Here is a 20,293-nt window from a genome sequence, read left to right as displayed (position 1 = left end):
GCCAGCTTCTGTTTTTTCCGTGGCTTTATGATTCACTTGACTCAGCAAAGTGTTACCCCAAGATAATAAAAATAGTCCAGCTGATAAAGCAAAGTGAGTGGCAGAATCTACATGGGATTCATATCCAGATTGGGAAAAGACTGGGCACAGGGTCATTTTTAAACGTTGGATATTTGGTCACTATTCTCCAATGTTTACTTTTCTGCTGTTGGGTCCTAACTGTGTATTACAGGGTTTATCTTTTGTTCTGTCAATGACATTTCTGCCCTTTGCCACAAACAGCTGACTTGTACTTTAATAGCAGAAGTGGTCTCATTGCAATGCCACAAAATGAGCTTAATAACACAGCTTTTGTAACACTTACAAAATATTTTCATCTAATTTTTTTTGTATTTTTTTTTTCCTCCCACGTGATTTGTGAAAGTGTTATTAACCCCCCCTCCCTTGTTGGTAACACATACTTATGCCAGGGAAAAGTACATTATGCCCAGGAAAGAAACTAAATGATAAATGTGAAGCTTTCATTTTTTTATAGTGTTGTCTCATTTTGTATCCCTCCTTTCCCATTCCACTTACGTGACTGTTGTTCAGGTACTGTCTGTTGTTCTGCCAGATAGAAGTCTGTATAGTTTTCCCTAAATTTACAATTCAAGTTAGAGCATGTGTTTTTTTTCGTTATGTGCCAGTAGGCATCATGGCCAGCAAACAGTTGCTGTTTGCTGAATACTGCTCTTTTTTTAGGCTTGCAGACCAGATGAGGATGATGAATTTTCCTCAGTGGTTTGATTTACTGAAGAATATTTTTTCTAAATTCACAATCTTCCTCAAGAGAATAAAGGTAAGACGTTCATTTACAAAGAGCTTTACATAGTTCAGGCATGAAAGGGAATGAAGTTACTTTCCATTTGAAGTCTTAAGGTGTTGGTTTTGCTTATAGAGTTCAAACTTCTGATTGAAAGAGGGAGATGTGAATATTGGCATCCAGGGCAAAAATGATTAGTGCTAACAAAGGGAGCAGTGGCAAAGAGATAATACCTCTTTTTGCATGATTACATCTATTTTAGGCTGCTAGGGATTAGGACAGAACTTTTGTATGTGTTAGATTGGTGAAAGAAACCTCATTCTCAGGAACATCTGATATTGGTTCCCATCAGACGGATGGTTCTGCCTCCGAATACTAATTACACAATAGAAAATAAAACCAGGATTAAGTTTAATTTCGTGGGTAAAAGAAAATCTCTTCCTAGCACGAGCTCGTGGCACAGGGTTTTGTTATAGGGTTTTTTTGTAATAAAAGTTATATTTTATTCTAGGCAACGTTAAATACTATCCGTAGCGTGGTTTTCTTGGTTCTAGACAAGAACCAAAAAAACAGAGACCTGGAGGACACCTTACAAAAGAACTCTGCCAAGGAGAGCTTGGTGGACACCGAAGTGGCTTATCTGACCCACGAGGGCATGTTCATAAGCGACGCGTTCGGCGAAGGGGAGCTCCCGGCCGGAGCAGCTGACACTACCTCTCAAAGGAACACCTCCCCAAACAGTGAGCCCTGCAGCAGCGACTCGGTCTCTGAACCCGAGTGCACGACCGATTCCTCATCCAGCAAGGAGCAAACATCCTCTTCTGTTACTCCAGGGGGAGTAGAGATGATGTAAGTGAACGCGGTGCCCGTCTCCACTTTGCAGCAATGACAGGAACAAGGTGTGAGGTGCAGGCAGTTGTTTCTAATGATACAGTACAAAACTTGACTTTGGAGGAAAGTGCTTTTTAGGTAAGTGTAGTGAATCTCCACCATCGCCCCTAGAGACTGCCATCAGAGTGCACTGCTTCCAGCTCACCTTTGTTTAATTTATTTGCCTTGTTTTCACCTCTGTGTGTAGTGGTACAGGGACTGTCACTTGTCCCTTCTCCATAGGCTCTTCTGGGGAGGCCGCTTGTGTAGAGAGCAGGAGAGATTCAAGTCCAGCCTACATGAAAGACAGATTGTCATGCCTTTAGCAGGCAAAATCATCTCTGTTCCCTGTCCATGCTCCCTATGGCATTTTTTTTAAGCTGGCTTCATGGAATACACCTTGATAAATTCTAGAGAAAAATCTCCTGTTTGTTGTTAAGCATTTGACTTGCATACTTACATAAATAAACCCATCTCAATGCTTTGGTTCCATAAGCAGTGCTGCTCTGAGGTGCTCCAGACTCCAGAGGTGTAACCTTTTGGCATCCTTTTGTGCATCCCTTATGGTGGAAGAGAAATTAAGTGCGAAGAGGAGTCCAGGGCTACAGGGAAGAGCGGGGAAAGAGAAAGAGGTTGGATCCAAACTAGTCTGGAACACTTTGCCAAGTGTCCTAAAAATACACCACTCAGCTAGAGCTCTTGAGGAGCAAAGTTGTTTCTGCGGCTGGTTGCATAACTTCCTTCTAAAATGAAGTTGCTTTATCCCCCTTCTGTTTTTTATTGCACCTTTGCTCTGTGTTTGGAGCAGGCTAATAAAAATACACAGAACAGTGTTAGCCCAGTTGCTGCTCTGTGGTGTCCCGAGTTTTCTCTCTCCTCTCATACTGTCAGTCCCTTGAGCTGGACCAGAAGATTGTGATCTTCACTAATGACATGAGCCGTGAACGGCAGAGCTGAGCTACGTGCTGACCTCAAAACAGTAGACAAGTCATACAAGGTTTTTTAAAAAGAACCAACTTAAGAGCCTGAAGTCTAAAGAGCTCATAGAATGACAGCCTATGGAGTAAGGTTGGGGGAGTGCCAAATATCTAAATTTTAGGCCTTACACTTTCATCAGAAGAGAAATGCTGTATTTTATCTGTCATATGCTTTGTGATGCTCAAGTGTTACAGGAACCAGGTAAATTTTAGCTCAGTAAATGTTAATTTTATTTATTGTATTAGTAGTGACTGTATCCGGTTTCATCTTAGACCATTCGTAGCAATTAGAATGTGGATTCAAAAAAAAAAGATGGGCAGTTATGCATTTCCTTGGTACAGAGACTGACATGACATTGACAGCAGCTTAGTAAATCCCATATGTATGAAGTGACTTCAGTGATTAATTGACTGTCTGCATTTGACAGTCGCTGCAAGGCTCTTTCCTCCTTCAACCTGTGTGCAGAAATACTGGTTTTTTTCTATAAACTGATGCTCAATCTACTGTTTCTGTCATTTGTAGGATCGGTGATGACATGAAGCTGACTGACATGGAACTGGTCAGGCTGGCAAACAATATTCAGGAGTTACTTTATAATGCCTCTGATATCTGCCATGATCGTTCAGTCAAGTTCCTCATGGCAAGAGCAAAGGTAAGGAGCATGGATCAGACTGCTGGTGGTGTCTCATTCTTAATGGGAATTTGCTCCCAGGGTTTTGAAATGGCACTGATGATGGGAGTACGGTAACCGTGATCTACCTTGTCTGTCCCATATAGGGTTAAATGATGTGCCTCTTAAAGTACTAGTAACCCTCAGATATGCTGACTAGTTACTTCTTTATATCTCTGATTTTTTTTTTTGTGGTGTTTTGTCTCCTTACAATGGTTTTCTTTGCATATAGGATGGCTTCCTAGAGAAGCTGAATTCCAACGAGTTTGTTACTCTCTCTCGCTTGATGGAAGGCTTTATCTTAGATACTGAGCAGATCTGTGGCAGGAAGAGTATGTCCTTGCGAGGAGCACTTCAGAGTCAAGCCAACAGATTTGTGAATAGATTTCATGAGGAGAGAAAGACAAAACTAAGGTATTTCTGGGTAGCAGATCTTTATTGTTCTTCTATGAAGGATTTCGTCAATTGTATGCCAAACACAATCTTTTGTTGCCTAGAGCACTAGTAAGCCTGTTATACTTAAGAGCAGGGGGTGAAAAAACTGTATTAAATCCCAATTATTTCTAAGTGGTTTAGACATTTACTGTTTTCGTAACTTGATTTCCTCAAACTGTATTGTTCTACAGTTACCTAAATAAGGACAGTAATGGCTACAGAAAGTACACAAGAGTAACATTGAAGAGCAGCATCACTTCGTCTCAGAAGTTTAAGAATAATTCATTTTCAACTGTTTTCTAAAAAAAAAGAGTAAACTAAACCACTTGGGCAACATACATCAAGTCTATTTGCTCTCATCCATCAAAAGCTGTAAAAATTCAAGTATTTGCACATTACTTCATAGACAGTGGTCTCATGAAGACCTTTATTGCCTAGTGTAGTTTTTTGTCCCTATGACAGATTGAATGAACAAATTGTGAGATCTCCCAACACAGTGGGTTGTTCCATTTTGCTGCTGCCCATTGTTGGACACCTCCTTCTGATGAAGATGACTAGCATAATGTTCTGGGACAGTGGCTTTTTAAAAATTGTTGTAGTTTTGATTCCACAGCATTACAGGCAGGAGAAGCATCAATACAAGGCTTTTCTTTCTCAACCTCCTCTCTTTTGTGTTTATAACCAGCCTGCTTTTGGACAATGAGCGCTGGAAGCAAGCTGAAGTTCCCGCGGAGTTTCAGGACCTTGTCGATTCAGTGTCAGATGGCAGAATTTCTCTTCCTGAAAAAAAATCAGCAGGTGTGTATCTTGCAGTCCTACTGTGAAATGAATTTATTATCAGCAAATTCTGCTAGTGAGTGCTGGTAGACATATTCTGATGTCACTCTTGATCTGCGTTTGCTCACTGTCTTCTGGGGGCATCAGAAGGAAATTGATACCTATTTTCTTTTTTTTTTATTATTATTTTTTTGTCTCTTACCGGTGTTGAAACTTCTTGTCCTGACCTTGACAAATTATTTATTTATTTCTTGAAAACACCCAGAAGTGTTAGCACAGGGAGGGAACTGCCTCATTATACAAGTATTCCCAGTGTAGAGGCTTACGGTCTTTGCACAAATTCGGTCTTTTCCGAGAACAAACCACTGAAGAATTGCCAGGGACTGAGGAGCACGTGCATGTGCTCAGCCCCCCTTGTGTGAAACAAAGCTTGCTCCTTCCCACTACTTCATCTGCCAGTTCCAATGAAAGGCAACATGCCATGTGGCTGCTCATGGAAGGGAAAACTCACGTTCACTCAATTATTTACCTTGCCATAGAAACCTCATTTGACCTCGGAGAAGTCACTTTTTCTCCTCGTGCCCCACTTCCCCATGCGCGTGATGGGAATACTTAATTTGTTCTTACCTCGTGGGGAAACTCGTCCAATGTGTGGACACATCGAGGGATGTGTGTGAATATCTAGAAGAGGAAGAAAACACACAGAGAGGGGGAGAAAAATGGCCATAGATTAGAAGAAAGAAAATACAGTGATGTTTTGGTAGAGAAACCCTTCCAAAAGGAATATAAAAAAACAGATACAGAGAGTGTGTTAGTAATAATCTCTCCAATTATGGGACACAACACCAAAATACGTTTGTCAACCATTGCTCTTAAAATAACCTCTTGCAGGTTCCTTCAGGCAGATAATTTAGCATGAAAAACTGCATCAGTAAGAGCTTCTATGAAGCCTGAAGAAGTGATTTGAAGCTAAAATATTAATATACACAGCAAGTCACTTGAGAAAGTATGGTAGAAAACCTGGTGACTTTTTCTGCTTTTCTTCTATTTGTAACCTGTTGTACTTGGGGTTTTTAAGACCATAGTGACTGTGGGACATTGTGGAATTTTTGACCTAAAATCACAGCAGATAATAACATAACTTTATGGGTTGTAATAATTATGATGGGTGATCAAGTATCTAATTAATATTGTAAAAAAAAGAGCAGTTCTAAAGACTAATTGTGGGTTTTTTCAAACTTTAACAGGTGAACATTGTGTTTTTATAAATAGCATTTTTTGCCCTTGTTTGTGATTGAACTCATTTCTTTTCCTGTCTTGCTAAAATGTCTAGGTACTGAAGAAAGAAAACCAGCTGAATTCCTTATTGTTGAAGGACAAAAATATGCAACAGTTGGGTAAGATGCACACTTTTCTCTTAGCAGTGGGTTAGTTGGCAAGAACTTCTGAGTAGAACTGTGATGAATGCTAACAGCTTTAGCAATCTTATTTAAATTGGAAATCCCTCTCCTGTCACAGGCTAGCTTCTCTTTAGTTCCCAAACAATTATAAAAGCTCTTCTGTACATTAAAATGCTGGTTTTCCTCTGAATGACTTGGCTGAAATTTATGATTTTATTTGAATTTTTTTTTCCATTACTTCATGAAAACACATAATTGTGAAAATACATATTTGTCTTCGTAGCACACAGTTATTTCTTATGTAGTCCAGGTATCTCTAGCAAAAATCATAGGCTCCTGGAATAATTTGGGATGGAAGGGGCTTTAAAAGTCATTAGCCCACCTTTCCTGCAGTAAGCAGGGACACCTTCCACTAAACCAGGCTGCTGAGAGCACTGTCCAACCTGACCTTGAATGTTCCAGGGATGGGTCACCCTCAGGGCAGCATCTGCCAGTGTTTCACCACCCTCATTGTAAAAAATTCCTTCCTTATATCTAGTCTGAATCTACCCTCCTTTGCTTTAAAACTATCACTCCTTGTCCTGTCACCACAGGACCTACTGAGAAGTTTGTCTCCATCTTTCCTATAAGCCCACTGAAAAGCTGCAGTAAGGTCTCCCTGGAGCCCTCTTCTCCAGGCTGAACAGCACCAAAATACATGAGTCCGCTACTGAAAAATTGCTTCTCTTATTCAGAAGGAGAAATGGGCCATCTCAGAAGCTGCATAAACTGTTTCTTGGCATCCTGGTTGCTTTGAATTGGAAAGTAATTTCTTAGAGCTGGTTGTATATTTTAAAATGTCTTTGATATGATACATACTTCTTTCATTTAAAAGCATGCTGTGTTTCCAAAGACTGTGAGGCTTAAGCGTTAAATATGCATGAAAGTGTTTTTTGGGGAGGCAGTAAAACCTGGAAGATCTCACTCCCCAGAGTCCTCACATCAATTTACCCATACTTAAAAGTTGTGATGTGCAGAATGTCTTGGACCAGCTGTCATTTTATGAGTTGCTTCATGATGATGCATCATTGTTCAGTTAGAAGCAGAAGCTGTGGCTGAGAACTTCTGTGCCAGCCAACCGATATCACTGCAAAAGAGCATTTCAGGTCGTGTAGGAGCATTGCTTTAAAGCATAAAATTTACCTAATATATGATGTGTTTGATGATCCATCTCTGCTCATTTGAAACTTGTTACATTTAGCTCTGTGAAGCAATTGTGAGCCTCATGGTGCAAATATTTGTTTCAGTTCTACACACTTTTACGTGCAGTTTCATTGTATTTAATCAGACAAAAGGCATTCATCAAAAATGCCTTGATATTCACAAAGCATTCTTCAGGTGTGTATTTTCAGCTGACTTTTCATCATCTCTCTGCACTCTACTGCCTAAAGGAAGAAAGACATTTAACTCTTTGAAATGTTATAATATCTACTCTGAACATTTGATCTTGCCTCAGTTTTCCTGCCTTCTGTATATTTGAATTCAAAGGAGCATGCCTGCTCTATGTGGAGCCTTCGTAATTCCATCCAGTAGCTTCCAAATTCTCCAGTGCCTGCTGGCTTCAGGGGAAATTACAGGTGTTGAGCATCTTTGAATATTTGGTGCTATTTCTTCACAGCTGCTTTCTCTGTTTGTGACTCCTTAGAATTTATTACATGTTTTTTCAGAGATTTTTCTCTGATATAAAGTTACTTTTTTTCCACACACTTCCCTTTGAAATAAGTATTCATTATAACTGTCTTTATGTATACCTTCTTTTATATTTTACTTCTACTTCACATCAGTTAGTGGGTTTATTCAATGCTATAATCTCTAGCATTGGGTAGCTTTCTATCAACATGACTGGCCTGTGTTTGATTTTTTTCAGCATCTTCTGTGCCCTGAGATGACATATTTGGCTGTTTCCTCTCTTGTAGGACAGTATTGCTGCTAATAAGAATAATCCTTGAGTACTGCCAGTGTGTGGATAACATTCCTTCCATCACCACTGACATGCTGACCCGCCTGTCTGATTTACTGAAGGTATGACTGGATGCACCACCTGTGCTAAGCAGGGGCAGTCAAAGGCATTAAAGATGCAATTTGTTGTGGGAATTAAATCTGGGAGGGCTGTCTTTCCTCTTGGTCACCTGGAATGTTGGAAATCCCATCTAGCAGTATTTGTCACAGCTGCCTGTCCACCTACACCAGCCACCCAGGCTGGATGTACGATTAATGCTGCTGAAGAAAAAGCAGGTTGATCCCAGATGCCACAGAAATATATCTTTATTGAGGAAGGAAAACAAGTCCCTTGGTTTTTACAAGTCAGCAGAGTTATAGTCAGTAGAAGCATGAAAAATAGTATGGGATGAAGCTTCTGTTGTAAAATGTAAAGATGATAAAACACCAGGACCTCTTTCTCATTTATTTCTCACTAGAGAAGGGGAAAGCTGGTAAAGCCCAGATATTGCAAGGTAATGTTTGCAAACACCAATAAAAGGAGCACATTAATGCACCTTAAAACTGTCAGAGATAGATATAGATAGATAGATAGATAGATAGATACACACACATACATTATGTATGTATCTGTATAGGCTCCAAAGCCTAGCAGTTAATTTATGTCAAGACTTTCACTTGTGCCTTTACCCACAAAGGTTGTATCAGGTATTACAGTTCTGAACATGAACATAATCAATAAAAAATAAACAGATTCTACTCTCCAGAAGTATATTTTACTTTTGCAGGTGCCAGGGAAGGGGAAACACACTCTGGGAGATGGACCTTTAAATAATTTTCCTGTTGGTAGTTCTTATTTGAGTAACCAGATGCAGGAACGCTCCTCCCTGCAGTTGTCATTCAGATTCATCCACAAACCTTCCCCTTTAAAAGCATTATCCAAGGCAGATCAGTCTGTTTGGGCCTGCCTCTTCACCTCTCCTTCTCCAGCTGCTGCTTCTCTCCAAAATTGCAGCACCCTTTCACAGGCAGGTAGAATAGCAGCAGATGTCTCAAACTTGGCAAGATTTGCATCTCTGTTTTACTTCCCTGTCCTTACCTTATCTTGTAGCTCTGCCATTTGTGCTTTACTTCTTTGTGTTCAAACATCATGTGCAGTTGAATTATTGTATTTCCTATCTGTCAGCAAGGTGCCATCAATTGGAGAAATGTCAAGAACAATTAGCAGAAACAAAAGCTCATTTATTACACTTTGAACAATATAGAGCCACTCGAGATGTCCTGGCAGGTCACTATGCTTTTTGTTTGACAACAGTCAGAGCTACCAAACTGTGGGGGTAGCAAGAGCTAGACTTTGTTGTGGTGGAAAATGGAAAGTGTTCCATTTCAAGGTAATAAAATTCCAGGCAGTTTGGAACTGTGGCTGCAACCTGAGTGAAATGACACCAGTGTATGGGCAAAATCATAGAAACATTTAGATTGGAAAAGACCTCTGAGATCAATCAAGTCCAGTCATTAACTGAAGATTGCAAAGTCTGCCACTAAACCATGTTCTCAAGTGCCACATCTACACGTCTTTTAAATACCTCCAGGGATGGTGACTCAACCACTGTTCTGGGCAAGCCTGTTCCAGTGACAACCCTTCCAGTGAAGAGATTTTCCCTAATATCCAAGCTAGACCTTCCTGGTGCAAATTGAGGCCATTTCCTCTTATCCTGTCACTTCTTGCTTGGGAGAAAAGATCAACCTCCACCTGGCTACACCCTCCTTTCAGGGAGTTGTAGAGATCAATAAGGTCCCCCCTGAGCCTCCTTTTGTTCAGGCTGAGCCACCCCCCATCTCCCTCAGCTTCTCCTCATCAGACTTGTGCTCCCTGACACTTCTCCAGCTCTGTTGCCCTGGAGTGGACACACTCCAGCATCTCGGTGTCTTTCTTGTTGGGAGGGGTCCAAAACTGAACACACGTAGTTGTAATTAATGGATTGTTTAGATGGTGCAGACAAGAGAAGGCTTGTGGCCACGTGCGGGGTGCAGAAATGTTTTCCTCCCAGCAGGCACAAGGAGGGGGTGTTGCTCTTTTCCTGTTTCAGGCGTGCTGCTTCCTTGCTGCTCTGTCTGCAACAGGTGATCTGGGAACAGTGTCGTACCCACAGAAGGCAGGGGAGAGTGTCTGTGTCCATCGTCCTTTACAGACCAAGTTTTTAATTGTCTGCTTCACAGTTAACACTAACCTGAGCTAAATATCTCAGGAGCTTAGGCTGTGTGAGACACATCTGTCTTTGGCTCAGTGGTTCTACTTCTGAAGTCCACCCAGAGGTGTAAGAAAAGGTCTTGCTTTTCCAGAGGAGGAGGTGAAGCGAATGTCAGACAGTTTCAGAGCCTGACCTCTGTCTGAGAGCAGGGTAGGTAATGCCTCTCTCAGGTCAGGGGCCACATGTAGCTCTGGTTCGGTTGTGGTATGAGGTCTGAGTTGCTTTTCTGGTCCTGGATACACCACTGGCAGCCCAGAGCTGGGGATGTGGGGTTCATGGTGTGTCCTCTGTGGGCCGATGTTTTGTGACTGACTCCAGGCAATAGCCAGAAAAATTATTTCTTCTTTTTACCTAAGGAACATTTAAAATTTTGTGTTTGTTCTTGTATTATCGCGAAGCAAGACCTCTGAAGCAGGATTGTACCCCCTAAAAAAAGGAGGTCTATATGAGGGAGATCCTGTGTGTTGCAGACATAAGCTGCAGGGCAACCTTGTCACAATTTCTTCTGAATCTTCAGGTGTATGAGAAATGGTCAGCTCTGTGTAAGTTTTACCTCCCAGTTTCCAGCCCAGTGCCAACAGACAAACATGTCTAAACATGAGCCCTGGGACTTCTGCTTTCCATTCAGTGCAGGGATGACAGCAGTGGCTCTTCTACTGCATCACCCGGGCCAGTCTGGAATATCTGGTGTCTCAAGCTGGGTGATGAAGCAGAATTACAATATGAGGCAGAAGATGCTGACAGCAACTGTCTTACTGTCCAGAGATTTTGGTGGCCTATCACAGTGTTTTACACATCTACTGAAGAAAACTAGCAAGATCCTTGCCCTTTTCCCCGTCCAAGGTCCTGGTTTGAGAATTCTGTTTTATAGATTTGTAATACGAGGCTGTTCTTGTTATGGCTTTCAAAGGAAGGCTGAACGTGGTGAGTCTGCAGCAAATCTGTCTTGCTGCTTTCACTCGGAGAGAAGCCTCACCTAAAGGTCTCTTAGAGAATAAGAAACTAGTCCTTGAATTGAAATCACTGGGTATCAGTGTTTTTAAAAGCAATATTTCTGCTTCTCATTGCTGAAGCACTGCCTTGAGTGCTTTACCATAAGCTGAGTCAAAAAACACTGGACCAGTGACTACTGAGAGTGGTAAAAAAGTTCCGTTTGTCTTACTAATTAATAGTCGTGGACTCCTCTGGAGTAAGAAATATGTGAAACTCTGAAGCTGGCCTTCATAATAATTGTCTTATCTTGCAAAATTCTGTTGATGGTATTTCTAAACTGTGGTTATCTGTAGTTGATAAAGAGTCAGCATGCATTTTCACTGTCTTTTTCTTTCTCACAGTATTTCAACTCTAGAAGTTGCCAACTAGTGCTTGGAGCTGGTGCATTACAAGTTGTTGGTTTGAAAACAATCACTACAAAAAACCTAGGTATGGATTTCTATATTTAAAAGGTCAAAGCTTGTTCTTCTACCTGTTAAACCAAAATGTGAAAAAAAACCCTGAAGATTTATGATGTTGTTGTTTGAGTTTTGGTGCCGTGCATGGACACACAGGGTGATAAGACCTTGCTGGTTACCTGCCTGGGCTGCTTTGGCTGCTCAGAAGGCCTGGGAGAACTGGGTGCCCTGTTCCATGCTGCAGAAAAGTCTTGACACACTATTCCAGACCTCCAGTTTTAAACTGTCTCCTGAAATTAAGAGCCTTTGACTGATGGGTTGAAGCAGGTGTCTGAATTTACAGTTCCCGTGTTTCAGGGTATCCTTATTAGCAGTCTGCATTTCCCTTTTGGAAAGGGAACAGCTTGAGGAGAATGAGTTGGGAGGCTGCCCCCCAAGGGGCCGTGGGCTACAGCTGGGTCAGGTTTTTGCTGCAGAACATTTGGCCAGTGTGGCGACCGTGTGTCACACTGTGTGTCCTCCTACTGGCTCAGGCCTTGCTGGACTCAGGATAAGCTCAGTTTTGGGGATCCTGTTGGCACTGCAGCAGAAGCAGGTTCAGGGCACGTCAGCACTGGCAGGGCAGGGTGTTTCTGTACACCACAGCAGAAGAAACATCGATGCCTTGAGAATGTGGTTCCTGAGGTTAGGTGGATGATGAGTCAGGTCTTCTGAGATCTCCCAATGTCTGTGTGTGCTCAGGGCTCAAAATGTCAAGTAAACACTTAAAGCCTCTGGGAAAATTAGTTCCTTATCCCATATCTTTCCAAAGCTGGGTGTGAGTAGCCAGGTACCAGTCTGGCATCTTCACTGGGTGGGGTTTCCCAGTGGAAACAAACAGACTAACAAAAAATTGATATTGTTATTTATGTTAAAGGAAATACAGTCCATACAAAATGACTCTTCCTGTGCAATAATTACATTATTTTTCTTTCTGAATTTACAGCCCTTTCTTCACGTTGCCTACAGCTCATTGTACACTACATTCCCATTATCAGGGCTCATTTTGAAGCTCGACTGCAGCCGAAGCAGTTTAGCATGCTCAGGCATTTTGACCACATTACCAAGGTAATTCTTGTGGCATTTCCTAATTAAACACAAAGTTCTGCTTTTCAACTGTACTCTGAAGAATATAAATGCCATTAGAAAATGAAACCTGCTTTCTTCCCTTACAGGATTATCACGACCACATAGCTGAAATTTCAGCAAAGCTCGTTGCCATAATGGATAGCTTATTTGACAAACTATTATCCAAGGTAATGATTTATGGAAATAATTATATACTTTCTAAATTGCAATTGGAAGTCTCACTGTATGCAGCCTAGATGTTTCAAATGGAGTCTTAAACTTTCCTAATCAGGACTTGTTTGAACTTTTTTAAACTGTATAAACAGAAAGCTCTGTGCTGTTCTCATGAACGTATTTTGTGTTAATATTTACCACTGGGGCATCAATCACACAAAAAATAAATTTTCCATTGACTCCTTCAGCAGGAAGAGAAATGCTTTGGCTGGCACAGATGCTCAGGTGTTCAGGAGCTGAAGTGCTCTCCTACCACTGACAGTTCTTGCCTGTGGCCAGGCTCAGCAAGTCCCGTTTCCTGCTCTTTCCAGTGGTGCCTCTTTGGAAGTGGGGAGGGTGACATTTCCAGCAGCTGAGGAAACAGCAAAAAATTGCTGAGGAGGAAGAGTTTTTGGAGGGGAAGGACCAGCCCATCTATTGGGCTACAGGCCTGGGGACTGGAGGTCTGTGCTTAGCAGTTCCTGCTCTGCAGCAGCATTAGTAGCTGTCCCCTGAATTGCTCCTAGTGTATTTTGCTTTTTGAACACTCCTCAGTGGTTCAGTCTGGTCCTGGGCTGGATCTACTCACTGTGACTCATGTTAGGGTGGGATACATTGAGAGACCTCCCCAGGATGGGTCCTCCTGGGCCCACGGATCCGACAGATAAAGTACATGAGCTTTTAAAGCTTAGTATTGTGCTTTGGATCTTATGGTCCTTGGGGGGAAAAAAAAAGCTGTTTCATGAGAGAAATAAATTAATTCTTTAGTGACAGATTTGATTGATAGGCCTGGGCTCATGAGAAGCACAGGAGCACAGGTGGGGGACAGGCTGATAAGAGCTGCAGCGAGGCAGCTGTAACAGGCAGCATTTCTGTCTTCCTTTCTGTTTCTGTTATTTTATGTTGTGCTTTTTCATTTCATCTGTTTCTTTGGTCTATCAAATAGTGTTACCTAAATTTAGGGGAGGAAAAAAAAAAGGCCAAAAGCATTTAAGTTGGGATTCCCTGCCCCTGTTGTGTTTACTTTTTTAAAAATGTGTTTATGCTCTTTTCTGAAGACAAAAATGGACTGCTGCTTTTTGGGGGGTTTTATCCCCCATAAAAATAGCTGTCCTGTGAATTAACATGGCTTTTTGGCCACTTTACCCCATATCTCTTGAGAATAGAAGACAAATGCAGGTATTTACATCTTTGAGACCAAACAAGTTAGCCCACAACAAACCAGTAACACAGTTTATGTTCTTGATGACAGTTAGTAATGCAACCCACAGAGTCCAGGAGCAAAGGACACCATGTGTTGATTTGCCGCCATTCCCACCATGCCCCATCATTTGGCTCATCTCATTCCTGAAATAATGAAATCTCAAGGCTGTGAAGTGCATAAACCCAGGAAATTTGCAAATGGGCATGTCAGTACAACCATGTCAGTGTGTTCTTGGGGTTATATGTTTTTCTGAGAGTCCAAATGTTTCAGAGTCCTGTGCATAAAATGGTCACCTGCCCTGAGGTGTGTAAATCTGAACCAGTCAGTGAGTTCCACAGCGGTGGGTGTCCAGCACACTTCGAAACCAGGAATTGCATGATCCTGCTTTTCAGGAGACAAACAGTTTGGTGCAGCAGACAGGAGATACCAGGAGACCTGGCGCTTGGGTAATATGAGCAAGTTAGTTCTGAGTTTCCAGGCTGTGCTTTCCCCTGGGAGTTCCATGGAATGTCCTCACCCAGTGCCAATGTGCAGAGGAGGTTCAGCGACACTTCCCAGCAGCTGTCTGTTATCCTTGACAGGAAGATAAAACAGGAATGGGGATATTGAACAGTAGAAATAATATAATTAAAGAATGGAAAAGGCTCATTCGTTTCCATGAGTGTTCATGGAGAAAACCCAGTGCGAGTTCTGAGTTCTGTTGGAGCTTGGTGTCTTGTGACTGTTTGGACAGAAGAGCAATGAATTTTTGTCTGATCCCTCGTGGTGTTACATGCTCTTGACCTCAGCTGGAGATAAAATGGCCAGCACCTTGCAGGGATGGAGCTTGGGTTACTTCCTGGGGCTGTTGCTTTTCCCTGTGCCCATGAAGAGTTTGTTCTGGCTGTAGTCATGTAAGAGCCTGCCAGTTCTCTCTGGCTTTACAATGTGCTGGGAAGTTGGAAATAATTTCTTGCTTAACTTCCTTGTCTCGAGGCATGATCCTGCACGCTGGGTGGTTGTCCCTTGGAGCAGTAAGCACTATTTTTCTGCTACTTCTCCTGTCAAAATTAGGTCAATGGTTTGGCTTTCCCGTAAAGATTTTCTCTAAACTCCCCATTTCTTTTTCTCCTGTCAGGATAAACTTTGTTCTCTTTCACAATTCAGGCCAGCAGAAGAGCAAGCATCTCCTCCAGTCTGTTTGTAAATGAGGTAGTTGTAATGATTTGGTTCTTCCCTGAATTGTGCAAGGCTCCATGGAGAAGTGTCACCTTTCCAAAGATGACCTGCCAGTGCGTCACCTGGGCCTTTGCTGGCACAGCCTTTCCAACTGGAATTGCAGAGCTTGTTTCACTGTTTCTGGGAGAGGATTTCAGTGTTTCTGAAATCCTGGTCAGATCTTCCCTGTCCAGAGTGGGGACATAAGCATTTTGTTCCCTTTGTAGCAAATCTCTTGCCATCTGGTGTTTTCTAGTGTCTTATTTCTTGGATTTCAGGCTCCAGGAGAAGGGATGTTTTTTACTTTGCTTTCCAAGGTATTTCTGCAATGCTTTTGTGTAGTTTTTGTTTGGTGGTGTGGTTGCATTTTTTTTCATGGCCAATGATGAGTTTTCAGGAGTTTCCATTTCTTGATGGTTTCCTTTCCTTGATTCTTCACAAATTTGGGTGTATGTGATCCTAGAGAAGTAGTTTTCTCTCATGAGTTACTTGAGGGGCATATTTCTCAGAGGTAGAAGTGCTTGTCTGTCATTGACTCATCCCAATCTGAAGGAGAGGGCCAACTGCATTGGGGTGGCTGGCACAGAGATATATTCTCTGTGCATCTGTAATTCATGGCTGGCTCAGTTCATGCCCAGTGACTGTTTTAATTTGTGATGTGCTAAATGAACTTTGATTCCTGATGTCATTAGCACAGCAGAGCTCCAGGTGGCTGTTGGGAACTCTCCTCTATAAACCATTTTAAAGTCGTAGGAAGGAGTAACTGGTTGTGTGTTTATTTCCAGTATGAAGTGAAAGCTCCTGTTCCTTCAGCATGCTTCAGGAATATCTGCAAGCAAATGGCAAAGATGCATGAAGCTATATATGATCTCCTTCCTGAGGAGCAAACTCAGGTGAATGTTATTTTTGAGCCTCATCTAACACCTCGTTTGCAAATGTACATGAACTCAGTAACAAGAGGGACTTCATGTGTGGAGAGGGGAATTCTTTTTTGAGTGTTTGTGAAACCCACACGTTAAAGGGCTTGGCAGCAGTCATGCAGACAGCTTGGGCTGAACTGAGGGAAGTGTTTGGATGTGTAGGGAGATGAGACACAAAAAGAACAGATTTCAGTATTTTGAGCTGCCTTTTAATGTCTAGAGAGGACAATCTTCAATTCAGGAATTAGTGCTGAAATTCTACACAAATTGCAACACTTTGGGGCTCAAGTACAGCCCTTTCAGAGGATAATTCTGTAATGCTCAAAATCAGTGGCTTCCAAAAGTCCCTAAATGTATTATGCACCAAAATTGTACCAGATGTCCTTTTCCAGTATTTTGCTGCAGTTATTGGTACTGCAGAGTTGCAAAGGACAGAAAGGACTGATCCAGTCATTGAATACACCAAGTTGTCATTTCTTTTTCACATTAGATTAAATGGTCCCTTCAAACTGTTTTTCATATTTTTTTCTTGGAAAAACCACTTTAAGTGGTTCTAGTACAGGAAAGAGATTTTTTTATCTTCTAGCCTTCATACCAGTTGTTAGATGCTTCAAACAGATAAGAAAAGTTCATGCTCCTAAGAACGTGCCACACCAAATTAGTAAGGGAGGGTATGTTCTGTCCTGTGTGTTACAAATTGTATGTTGGCCAGAAAGATGAGGAGGCCAAAGGACTGGCAGAAGGAAAAAAATTCACAAGTTGCAAAAACAAAACCAAAAGTTGGTGACTGAAGGTGCTGGCAGCATATTTCCTCTCTGGAGGCAGTGATGCAAGCACAGGGACAGATCCTTACTCTGGTGCTGTGGTTTCTTGTAGATGTTGTTTTTACGAATCAACGCAAGCTACAAGCTCCACCTGAAGAGGCAGCTGGCCCACCTCAACGTGGTCAATGATGGAGGACCTCTAAATGGGTATGTTGGGGCACTCTTCTTTTTTTACTGCTCAGATAATCAGGCATTGCCTCCTGCAGGAAAGTCGTGATTGCAGAATGCAGCCACGCTCCGTGTTTTAGTGTGTCAGGTTTGGAGCTTTCTTACAGTAAAGGACATGACTTGTGCTGTTCCATAGTAAGTAGGAATGCAATCCACCTGGTAACAGGTTGGGAGGTGAACATTGTCAGACTGGAAAACTTCTCTAGGTTCCTCAGTTCATGGATTGCTTTTTCTTCCTTTGTGTGACAGCAGCAGCCAAAGTTTAATTCACATGAATTACGTGATTCCTGAAGCAGTTTAGAAATGTGGATGGTGACTCATGGCACTGGCAAAGTAAAAATAGGAAAAAGCAGCATTTCATCTGTGCAGTGAACAGCTGCTCTACAGAAATGGTTTTTACAGCAGAACTAGATTTGAAATAGAGCTCTTCCCCTTTCCTGCTCCAGCCCAACCCTCCATCCCCAAGCAGGTCAGTGGTGCTTCTCCTGAGGGTGCCTGGCTGTGCCTGATGTCCCCACCTCCCAGGAAAGCCTACAGCCTTCAGGCTGAATGCTGTTGTCAGTTGGATTGTCCCCTGAAATGGTGGGGGTTATAATCGTTCTTAATGACCTCAGGGGGGTTACGTGGTGTTTGCAGTGTAGTAAGGGTGAAATTCAGTCGGCCTACCCATGTGCAAGAAGAGATTGTCTTAGGTTGAAGAAGTCAGAGAAGGAAGTTAATGTTTCAAAGGTCGCTGGAGTGAAAGAGTTTTGTTCCTGTCCAGTTTATTCTGGTTTGTCCTGCTTGTGTGTATTCTTCTGTGAGATAGTATTCCTCTGTGAGAGGGTTTATCTGAAATGGTTCTCTGTACTTGGTGTGTATTCACAAGGTGACATCCTGTTGCCTTTGGTACTTAATAAAGGTATTTGTGGGGTGAGGCCACTGCAGCTCCACTGAAGTGAGAGCATTTGGAGCATGTTTGGGGTGTTTCACACTGGGATTTCCAGTCCCAAACACTGAGCTGTGCTGTCTTCATCCTGTGCTGTCGGTTTTGTTTGATGCTTGTGGTTGGGTGGATTAAATGAATCCCTTTTTTACAGGAGGGTTGGGGGAAGTGTTCTGGTGACATGCTGGGGTGTATTTCCCAGCAGGCAGAAGGTCTCAGCTGGCCCAGGAACTGTGATGGCAGCAGTTCTTACTTCAGACACAGCTCTCTGGGAGCGCATAGTTGGGGCTGTTTGAGAACATCAAACACTGGATGTCACTCGCTGCTGTTCCAGCAGTCTTCATTGACCAAGTTTTTAACATGGTTTTCTGATCCTTCTCCTGTTTTAAACTGCTTGTTTCTGTAGTAATAGTAAAAATCCAGTTATGTGACTCCTGCTTAAGTTTTTAATGTGAAAATACAACTTCTGTTCCTGCATCTTGCTAGCTAGAAACGTCATGACCTCTGACATTTCAACGTCTGAGGGATTTTAATTCTGTATAAACTGTTAAAAACAATGTAGCTGTTACTTTTTACATTAACCTTAGAATCATTACCCTCTAGAATACAGAAGTTATTGTTGCAATAATTAATATTTTTAGTTTCAATGGAATTGGGAAGTTCAAATCTAGATAAGCCTGGGATTACAGCAAGAGAATAGAAGTTTTAAATGCCTAATTCCTGCTGAGTTTTCTGAACTCGTGGTTTGATCTCCCTTCCCTAGAACTAGTTTTATGCCCAGCAGTAATCCTGTTATGGATGATCACTGCTGTAAAATAAACCACAGCCATAGCATTGAGTTTTGAACTGATACTTAAAATATCTAATCCAGGCATAGGATTTGAACATGTATTGTAGTAATTGTGTGCCAAAGTCCTAAACAAACCCTGGCTATTTGTCTGAGCACTCCAGGTGGATGGGATGGGGTCTGACTCTAATCTTGTCATGTGTTTCACTGCAGGCTGGTTACTTCAGATGTAGCTTTTTACACTGGAAACCTTCAAGCTCTGAAAGGCCTTAACAACTTAGACCTAAACATGGCTGAAATCTGGGAGCAGAAGAGGTGATAATCCACTGGGAGCAGTCACTTGGCTCTGACAACAGACTGACTTTCTTCTAAGCAGCGTGACGACGGTGAGGTGAATACTTAAGCCCAGATTCCAAGAAAGGGCACGATTGATAGTCAGGGGAGCTAGACTCAGAAGGAGCTGCAGGGAGCGATCCTTCCAGTGTCCTTCAGCAAGAAACAAGTGATCAGCTGTCTGTGCAATGTTTTTTCATTCTCTCTGGAAACAGACTCAGGTTTCTTTGGACCAAATCCAAAAGAACACATAGCTGTAACACAGCTGTAGTTGTCTAGAATGCTCTGTATATCTTTATATTAAAAAGATGCTTTGCATTTCTTCTAGTGCAATGAAATTCACATGGTGTCCCACCTTATTTAATGATGGTACAATATAAAAATCTTGCAGTTGGAACTCTGTAGAAAATGTTTTTCTCTATGAAACTATGCTGTTCTAAAATTTATTTTTTTACAGAACTTTATATAAATAAATGTCTTTTGATTGCTCGCATATAGGATTCAGCTTTGTTAGGGAGCAGTCCTGTTTGAGGGGATTTCTCACAGCTGGGCTCCAACCTGCCATCTGAAGGCAAGATTTTCTAACAAATATAGTTCCCCAAAGCCATTACGTGTGGGACAGAGGAGTGACCTGATCATTGTTAGCAGTGACAGGGGTTACTGGGGGAACTCTAAGGTAGCAGAAAGGCTGGTGTGGGGATGGTTGCCCTCAGCTGCCCAGCCCTGGACTGGCACGGCCCCAGGCAGTGGGAAGGACTGGGACACAAGAAAACAGGGCAGGAAGAAGAGAATTTTGAAGTTTTTAAGCTGCTTATAAAAGGTTGCACCATTAAGGAAGGCGCAACTGAAATAAACTTATTTGAGAGTTTTTAATACTACCTTTTACAGACTGGAGGCTGCCAGTACTAAGTACAAGTGCCTGTGTATCTCCCCTCACCCCTCTTTACCTGACCCCAGTCTGAGTGCCTAACCCTGTGATGACCATGGATGATGGAATGATCTGCTGCAGTGTGTGTGTGCCTGTGGTTCCCTCAGCCAGGCACGCTCACCTGTCAGCATAACA

The 20,293-nt window shown here is 42.2% G+C and overlaps 1 protein-coding gene across 3 annotated transcripts in view; it reads left to right on the top strand.

Annotated features, from left to right (window-relative positions):
* The window catches only part of VPS54 (VPS54, GARP complex subunit), a 47,214-nt gene extending 27,649 nt beyond the window's left edge, over positions 1–19,565 (top strand). For all 3 annotated transcript variants that reach the window (XM_027694964.1, XM_027694962.1, XM_027694963.1), the window contains 13 exons: positions 742–838; positions 1,314–1,651; positions 3,173–3,302; positions 3,553–3,734; positions 4,441–4,553; positions 5,866–5,929; positions 7,888–7,993; positions 11,496–11,583; positions 12,538–12,659; positions 12,767–12,847; positions 16,059–16,166; positions 17,070–17,164; positions 19,111–19,565. In XM_027694964.1, coding sequence (XP_027550765.1) covers positions 742–838; positions 1,314–1,651; positions 3,173–3,302; positions 3,553–3,734; positions 4,441–4,553; positions 5,866–5,929; positions 7,888–7,993; positions 11,496–11,583; positions 12,538–12,659; positions 12,767–12,847; positions 16,059–16,166; positions 17,070–17,164; positions 19,111–19,216 — 1,630 coding nt within the window. In that variant the 3' untranslated portion in view covers positions 19,217–19,565. The remainder of the gene's footprint in view (positions 1–741; positions 839–1,313; positions 1,652–3,172; positions 3,303–3,552; positions 3,735–4,440; positions 4,554–5,865; positions 5,930–7,887; positions 7,994–11,495; positions 11,584–12,537; positions 12,660–12,766; positions 12,848–16,058; positions 16,167–17,069; positions 17,165–19,110) is intronic.
* The last annotated feature ends 728 nt before the right edge of the window (positions 19,566–20,293 follow it).

This window comes from Neopelma chrysocephalum, unplaced genomic scaffold (assembly GCF_003984885.1).
Source record: "Neopelma chrysocephalum unplaced genomic scaffold, ASM398488v2 Primary Assembly neopelma1_99, whole genome shotgun sequence".
In the NCBI taxonomy this organism is placed as follows: domain Eukaryota; kingdom Metazoa; phylum Chordata; class Aves; order Passeriformes; family Pipridae; genus Neopelma; species Neopelma chrysocephalum.
This window is presented reverse-complemented; position numbering and strand designations above follow the sequence as displayed.